At 39.6% G+C, this 9,087-nt stretch overlaps 1 protein-coding gene across 1 annotated transcript; it reads left to right on the top strand.

Moving 5' to 3' along the window:
- Positions 1-6,024: 6,024 nt before the first annotated feature.
- LOC101644968 (olfactory receptor 688-like) lies at positions 6,025-6,975 on the top strand. The gene has a single exon (XM_013008437.1). The coding sequence runs from the start codon at positions 6,025-6,027 to the stop codon at positions 6,973-6,975; it is 951 nt and encodes a 316-aa protein (XP_012863891.1).
- Positions 6,976-9,087: the final 2,112 nt, after the last annotated feature.

Here is a 9,087-nt window from a genome sequence, read left to right as displayed (position 1 = left end):
GAGGCGTCACCACCCATTTATCCCTCCGCCTTTCAACCAGCACCACATGTGATTATCGGCCAGGCTGGCACAATTAACTAACTCACCTTGTGATGCACGTATACTGCTTAAAGAATACTGAGAGAAATCCAGAGATGGTGAAGATACATTGTGAGTTATATAGACTTAAGTATCTTCCTTGAATGATGGATATTTTTCAGTAGAAAAGGGATGAATTAAGCCCAAGTAGCCTGGAACGCAAAGTTATCCATCTGTTGGGCATCTGGGAACAGGGTTGATTAGATCTAATCCCAGAAGATCTTTGAATAAACTCTAAGAATGTGTAATATAAGACTATTAGACCTTAGAGAATTCTTGAAATAGACTGGAGAGGGACTAGAGAGCAGCACATCAGAACCAGGGCATCTGAAGGATCTGATATATACAAGAGCCCAGACTCCAGGCAAGCAAAGCCACTGATCTGGTCTGAACAAAAATACACTATGCACCAGCCCAGGAGAGTAGAAGAGAGGACAGCACTAGCCAGAGCTCCTCCTCACAGTGCATCCGGAACAAGTAAGTACATCTCTGACTTGCTTCCTGAGAGGTGAGAGGACGGATATGGTTCACGTTCCTGGAATTCTGTCCTGGCCTCTGAATTTGCTTATTGCCTTGTCTTTGACTCCATTGTTTGGCTTTTCTTATTTGATTGCACACATTCAGTGCATTCCTTCTCTCAGTCTCTTCACATCTGTAGGGAACAGGAGAGATGATAGAGGAGAAAAGATATAGGCTCTGACTCTAGCATGATCACACTTGAGAAAATTGGAATTTCCTGTCAGAAGACTGCAAACAAAACAACAACAGCAAACCAAATTATTCACAGAACAAAGAAGAGTCCATAAGGGACTCTCAGTAAAACAGGACATAAGGGACGCTTGGTAAAAACTCTGTGAATAAGTGATAAGCCACAGCATCTAGGATAATAAATTCTACCTCCAACTTGCTCAAAATAAAAAAGGAACTTCCAGAATCACTGTTATAATAATCAATAACTTATCAAAGGTTCATGAGGGAGTGGCGTGTGGGGGGGGGAGCCAATATCACGGGCTGAAGTGGGAAGAGAATGCTTTGAACATGATGATGGTGGCATATGTGAAAAGGTGCTTGACACACTGGATGAATGTATTGATTGTGATAAGAGACATAAGAGCCCCCCAAAAAAAGTATTTGGGGGAAAAATGCATATTTAAAGTGAATTCTACCTTGATTCTCATGAAATGTAATGAACACATTAAATACCTATGCAATCATAAAGATCTTATAATTATCATTAATTTCTTTTTTATTCATCATTTTAGTAGAGATCCTATAACAATCCATAATTCAAATGTAGCAAGCACACTTGTACATATGCTGCCATCATCATTTCCAAAACATTTTCTTTCTACTTGAGCCCTTGGTATCAGCTCCTCTTTATTCCCCTCCCTCCCCTACCCTCTGTTATTTCCTATCTTATACCTTCTGTTGTCTCCCTTCACCCACCTTTCTATCATTCATGCCCTGGGTGGGGAGGATAATATATCCAACCTTGTGATCGGCTCCCCCTTTCTCCCTTTCCCGACTCCCTCCCTTCACTTATAGTATCGCGACTCCTACACTGTTCCTGAAGGGCATATCTGTCCTGCATTCCTTGTGGTGAGAGCTCTTATCTGTACCAATGTAAGTACTTCAGTCAAGCAAATTTTGTAAGGTAGGACTGCATCATTACAGTGCAGGGGAGGAAGCATTCAAGAACTACAGGAATGTTGTTTGTCTCCTTGGTGCTGCAATGAACCCTGGCTAAATCGTCCCTTCTTGTGACCCTTTTGTCAGAAGATGTCCAGTTACCTACAGAAGGGCTTTGGGTCTCCATTCCGATCCCCTTCATTCACATCAATATAATGATTTGTTTTGGATCCTTTGATACATGATCCCTGATCCTGGCAACACCTTGTGCTCACACAGCCTGGTATTCGTCTTCCATGTGGGCTTTGTTTCTTCCCTGCTAGATGACCATTGTTTAACTCCAAGCCTTCAAGACCCCACATTTACCTACGCACCCATTTTTTCTTCAGCAATCCTATGAAGAAGGCGAATATCAGAGTGCTTGGGTTTAGGGAGGCCTAGAATTGAAGCCCCAAATCCATCTGCTATCTTAACACTTAACATATAAATATGAGTACATTGACCTATATAATTATAAATGAATATATTTACATAAATACATGCCTATGCCTATACCTCTATAAATGGTCTTTGTCTCCTAGTTCTTTCCTCTATTTCCTTTCACCTTCATCCTGTCCCACTATCATGCTCACGCTCCATTTGACTCTCAGCAATTCCTGTCAGATACATTGCACTTGATACACCCCACCAGACATTCAGTTCTAGGTCCCTTATTGTCCCCTTGTCCCTGATTTGTCCCCACTCCTCCTCCCCACCTCCTTTACTGCCATGTTCCCCCAGAATCACCAGTCCCGTTGTTTTCTCTGTGGGATTGCTTATCCTGCCTATCTATATAGATAGGCATAGAGAAAAAGAAAAGAAAAAAAGAAAAACAAAAAGTCTATCAATTGTCCAGGTCTGTCTGCTGACCCTTATAAATGCTTTCCAATTGGGTCTGATGAGGGACCAAGCCTTGCCCCCCAAGTCAGAAGTCTATTTTGGGATTCCTCAGAAACTCATTACTTTGCTCTCCTTGCTGCCCTGTTGTGCTCCCTTTCTGTTTCACTCTGCTGTTTGTATGTGTTTGTGGCGGTGTTCATGGTGGGAGGGCAACTTGGGGGAGGAGGAATGCAGACCAGGCACATGTTCTGCACTGTATTTCCAGTGCTGTCCTCCATAGCGTTGTGGGTCAGTGAGGCGACGTCCTGTCTCAGGGTAGGGCAGGCCCTACTCCAAGCAGGAATGTCATTCTCAGGGCTTAGTGAACCACAATGAGGTCCACTCTCTCACTCTTTCTCTCTTAATTTGCTCCTATGTGGTCTGGAAAAACCAGCTCTCTCCCTGGGCTATATCTTCAATGTTGTCCTCTGTATTACATTCTTCTGGCGAGGGATCGACATAGCTCAGCTTGGACCCAGCCCCATCATTCTCTCTGTTAGTTCTTGCTCGATTCGATATGTTGCCCTCAAGGATTGGCACTCCTGGATGAGATCTTGTCCCTCTTTCTCTTTCCTGTGGAGACATAAACAATCCCCTCCCTGTAGGTAGATTAGTGCCCTGTTCCCCCACCACAGTCATCTTTTCCTCCCACCCCCCATTTTAGTTGGCTGCTGTATGCATCCCTCAGTTGGGTCTGAACCCTGGCAAGGTGCCTGGACCTTGACCCAGGAATTATGCATTTTTTTAACTTATCCTCTATGCCCCGTGTGCTTTTTGAGCTTACCTCAGTTGATTCCTGTTGTATTTGTCCCTTTGTGCTTGGCTAACTTTGCTTAGCATAATTTCCTCCAACTCTTCTCATGAGACAATGTGCTTCATGCAATTGTCACTGCTTTTTCGGGCTGTGTGGTACTCCATTGTATGTATATAGTAGAGTTTTTCATCCACTCATTAGTTGATGGAAATTTAGATTGTTTCCAATTCTTGGTCATTTTGAACTATGCCTCGATATGAACATTGCAATGCAGATGTCTGGTCTTGGTCTATTAATTACTTCTTCTGGGTATATACCCAGTGGGGTGATTGCTGGATCATTTCCATTTGTTTTTGGTATTGCCAGATCGATTTCCATAGTGGTTCCACACACCTGCAGGACCACCAGAAATGGATGAGAGTTCCTATATTACCTCACCCCCTCCAGACTTGTTGCTTTCTGATTTTTTGAACTGGGTTATCTTTGGGGGTGTTAGGTGATCTCACATAGTTAGTTTAATTTGCATTTCCCTTAAGGCTAATGATCAGGAACGTTTTCTCATATGTTTATTGGTCTTTCAGATTTCCACCTTTGTTAAACTTCTTTTCAGGTGTTTTACTCATCTTCCCAGTGGGTTATTTGTTTTTTAAGTGTTGTAGGTTTGCCATTAATTTCTAATGGCTTATATGAGACATAAAGGAACATATCTCATTTGTTAGCAATGTTTTTGTCTATCTAGAAAATCACAAGAAAGTAACTATGGAAATATTTTCAGAACTGACAACGTTTACCAAGTGAATGATAGACTAGACAAAATAATAAAAGAAATACAATTACATCAAGTTTGGGTTTGTTTGGGGTTTTTTGATAGATGCTGTCCAATTGCTTCCAGCTCGTAGGGACAATATGTACAACAGAAAAATAACACTGTCCTGTCGTGCAGCATCCTCACAATTGTTCTTATGCTTGAGACCATCAGTCCAGCCACTGTATCAATCTCTCTTGTCAAAGGCCTTTCTCTTTTTTTTCTGCCTCTCTGCCTTAGCAATCATGATGCCCTTCTCCAGGGCCTGGTCCACTGACAACAAGTCCAAAGTACCTGAAAGGAAGTCTCCCTATCCCTGAGTTTAATGAAAAAACAAAATAAATTTGGGAATGTGTTATAAAACCATATGATGATATCTAATTCCATCATACAAAATGATGCTTGTAAAGATTGTCAAAATATGTTGGGAAATTCATGTGGACTATGTTAAACAAAAGGACAGAATTGAGCATGCTATTTACGTGAAATTTCAAATGTGTAAAAGGAAAAAACACCAGGGAAAATCTTGAAAATTAAAAGTTTTAAAGTACTAAGCATCGTTATCTTTGGTTGGTGCTGTTTTAACTTCCAGTGCTTTTTTTCATACTTTTGTCTTCTAGTTCTATGTTTCATGGGGAGTATATGCTTATTGTAGTTAACAAATAGCATAGTCAGAGGGGTTGAGAGCTGGAGCTTCAATATTACAATGCTACTAATTGAAGATAAGGAAGAGATTTGGAAAAGAAAATATTTATGCCTAGATATTTAACAAGCAATACTCATAGTATACTATATTCAAGATATTATTTATAGATACTTGTCAAAAATTAATTCTCGGTTATACAAATATTCCTAAAGAGTATTTTTTAAAGTACACATTCTGATTAAATTACTTTAATATACTTACCAAAAATGATCAAAATCATAACCAATAATGTAAGACAAATGTGATCAAGGGATCAAGTGTGAGTCATATAATTGCGATAAATATATTTGCATATAATAAATCCCTTCCATATTTCCAATCGACACCATAGAAAGTTCAGAAAGTGAATGGAAATTTGTTCAATTTCATTCCTTGTATATTTAAAATATAGATGGATTGCTTAAAAACATAATTTCAAAGATGCCTAACCATTACCTTTAAAATTAGAAGAGGAAACAAATATCATAGCTGAAGGATATTGGTGAAAATTTGCACAGCCCAACAATTTTTTTTTCTTGATGTCTGGATTTGGGCCTGTTCCTGGGGTTTTGGAGGTGCTGATCAGAAAATTGCTTTGGATAAACCTTCTCACTTCTAGTTTCGTTTTTTGCTGCTTTGTTTTGTCTTTGTTTTTCACGTCTAGTTTCTTATATCTGGTATCACTATATAGTCAGTTATACTATACTAATTTATTAATTTATAATCCCAATTTTAAATATGAGAATTCAGACCCACAAGTTATAGAATAGCACGCACAAAAAACAACAATTTGAAAAAAAATTAGGTATTAAAGTCTTCCAAGGGGAGTTGTATATGGACCTTGGTGGCTAATTGTTCAGTCAGTGAGCTACCAGTCAGTAGTCAGTGGCTTGGTTCCACCAGTCACTCTGCAGCCTTTTAAAGATTTAAAGGCTTGGGAACCCTAGGAGGTAGTTCTCTGTCCTGTAGAGTCACTATGAGTTAGAATTGATTAGATGGTAGTGGGTTCCAGGCATTTAAAGGGAGTTGAAAGAAAATTGTCTAAAATGAACAAGTTATATATACATATTTTGGTCTTCAGTTGAACTAACTAAAGCATTATTTTCTTTTCTCCTTAATTCAAAGGCAGATGCTGAGAGAAAGAGTTCTCACAATATGGATACCACCATGAACACAGCCAATAGTTCAAGATTTCAAGTATCTGAGTTCATCCTGTTGGGATTCCCAGGCATTCATGAATGGCAACACTGGCTCTCCCCACCACTGGTCCTGCTCTACCTCTTAGCTGTAGGTGCCAATGTCCTCATCTTGATCACTATCCACAAAGAGCCTGCCCTGCACCAGCCCATGTATCAATTCCTTTATGTCTTGGCTGTAGTGGACATTGGACTGTCCACCACCATCATCCCCAAGGTGCTGGCCATCTTCTGGTTTGATGCCAAGTCCATCAGCCTCCCTGAATGCTTCACTCAGATTTATGCCCTCCATATTTTTATATCTATGGAGTCAGGAATCTTCCTCTGTATGGCTGTGGATAGATATGTAGCCATTTGTTATCCTCTTCAATACCCTTCCATAGTGACTGACACTTTTGTGGTCAAAGCTACACTTTCCATTATGCTCAGGAATGGTGTGTTGACCATCCCAGTGCCTGTACTGGCTGCCCAGAGACACTACTGCTCGAGGAACGAGATTGAGCACTGCCTGTGCTCTAACCTGGGAGTCACCAGTTTGGCCTGTGATGACATAACCATTAACAAGTTCTACCAATTAACTATAGCATGGGTTGTCTTAGGGAGTGACATGTGTCTAGTCTTTGTTTCCTATGCTTTGATTCTGCGCTCAGTTCTGAAACTGAACTCTGCTGAAGCAACATCAAAGGCCCTCAGTACCTGCAGCTCCCATCTCATCCTCATCCTCTTTTTCTATACAACTATTGTTGTATTAAATATCACCCATCTGGCAAGAAAAAAGATTCCCCTCATTCCTGTTCTCCTCAATGTGCTACACAATGTCATGCCCCCAGCCTTTAACCCCATGGTCTATGCCCTTAGGACCCAGGAACTCAGAGTGGGTTTCCAGAAGGTCCTTAAATTGGGTATTTAAGTCTCCAGGAAGTGACATGATATTAAATGATATTACATTAGATATACTATTGCATAAAAGGCACACATTGTATAGCCCAACTGTCCTAGGTTGAAATTCCTATTCGCCCAATTGTTGCAAATTTTGATTCAAATTAACCACTTTATCTTACATAGCATATACTCTGTGAAAGGCACGACTTTAAGCATTTTACAACTACTAGGTCATTTTATCCCCATAAAGCCTTTTGAATTAAGTACATGTATTACTTTTAGACTTTATATTTTAGAGGTAAAATCAAATAGAAAGAAGGTTCAGTTCTCAAACTCCCCATCCCTGCATTTAACCTTCTATTCAACCTCAACACTAATTAAAAAGTAAGGAGTACTTCTTATAATGTGAAAGTATATATTTTCATTTCTTTTTCTTATCTCTCTCCCTCACCTAAGTTAACATGTGTCTACTTTTAGTTAATTACTTAAATTCCCCTTTACTCCCAACTATGGTAACTCATGCTTCTTTCAGTGAAAAATACTTTTCTGGGTTTTTCATAATAGCTGTTTCATACAAGATTTGTCTTTTAGTGAACAAATTATTTCAATTCAATTTTCTAGAGTTTCAGTATGGAAAATAAATCCTTTACCTATTCTTGAGTTAACTTGCATTAGAGCCCTAAGCAAAATATCCCAACCACTGTCTCTTTAGTAGTAATCTTACTTGAACTTATCCAACAAATTACATATCTTAATGAGATTTATTATTCACTAGAAATAAAAGGAGGTCAAAACATTCTAAAGGGGAACATAAGATTAATTATATGTATTTGGAAAAAACAATAATGGAATGTTGGGGAAGTGTTTTTATTATTTCCATGTCAAAATACAGATTATCACAGGTACAATTTTGGATCCTGGAAGATTTTCTGGCAATGTGGGGAAACCTCCAGATATATCACCATGACGTTCTGTAGATGTGTACAAGAAAAGCCTGCCTTATGCCAGTAAACTGAGAAATTAGTGTCTAAGCACAGAAGGCCATGAAAGTAAAGGAATTGAGTTAATGTCACTTTCACAGATGGTTTGTCAAGAAAGGATTTCATTTACACTGTGGGAAAGATAAACCATAGCTCGTTTGACACATGTGCTTTACCTATTTTGAGCAGTGATTCCACAAATACAAAAAAAGCATCATTGACAAATGAAAACAATGGTGTACTAACAGGTGGGGAGAATATTCCTGGCTCTTTCTCCATGTGGTGCTGGCACTAAGTTGTTGGAACAAGTTAAACTAAAAGATGAAACAAGTAGAGTTCACTAAAATTCAGCTCACGGTGATGCCACATGTGCAAGGGCACAACAATATTCCTGCAGTTTTCAAAAAGACCCATTTTTTGGAAATTCATTAGCAGGTCTTTCTTCCACGTTGCCTCTGAGTGGACGCTAATCTCCAACCTTTTCAGGGCGTGAAACCTGCTGGAAGCTACATTTCACAAGTTCCACTTGTCCTTTTCATCAATAGTTTCCTTGAATCTTTGCTTTTACTGGCTCTTCTTTGTCCGAGTGGAAAAGACCTTTAGTTGTGTCTTAGATGCCACTCACAAGTTTGAAGGCTCCACTCACCACTCACCAAAGTAAGTTGAAAGTTTCTTTAAGTGGAAACTTGAAGACTCAGATCCCCGTCATGATGCTTTCTACATTATTCAAAATTCCAGCAGAAAAGAAAGAAAATTAGGGCAATGAATGTACAAATGCGCTTTACACAATTGATGTATGTATGGATTGTGATAAGAGTTGTATGAGCCCCTAATAAAATGATTAAAATAAATAAATAAATAAACAGGGGGGAAAAAAAGAAAGAAAATTTTGTCCATAGAATCTTTCAGACACAGTGTGGGAATTGTGCCTGATCTGACCCCGCCACGCTGAGGCAAGGCACTGGGGGAGGGGGGCGGGGGAGGGTGCAGCGGAACAGCAGAGGAGGGGAGTAGCAAGATCCCCAGGGAATGATGAGGATGTACATTGGAGACAGGGCATGGTGCCCCAACAGGCTAGACTGGAAAACACAAGCTTTTCTTGCTTGGTATATTTTAATTTGTTCTTCGTCAGTGGATTGATGTTGTTGCTGTTTTGTTGT

The sequence above is a fragment of the Echinops telfairi genome, unplaced genomic scaffold, assembly GCF_000313985.2.
Source record: "Echinops telfairi isolate 266 unplaced genomic scaffold, ASM31398v2 ScPeMD7_41;HRSCAF=154, whole genome shotgun sequence".
In the NCBI taxonomy this organism is placed as follows: domain Eukaryota; kingdom Metazoa; phylum Chordata; class Mammalia; order Afrosoricida; family Tenrecidae; genus Echinops; species Echinops telfairi.
This window is presented reverse-complemented; position numbering and strand designations above follow the sequence as displayed.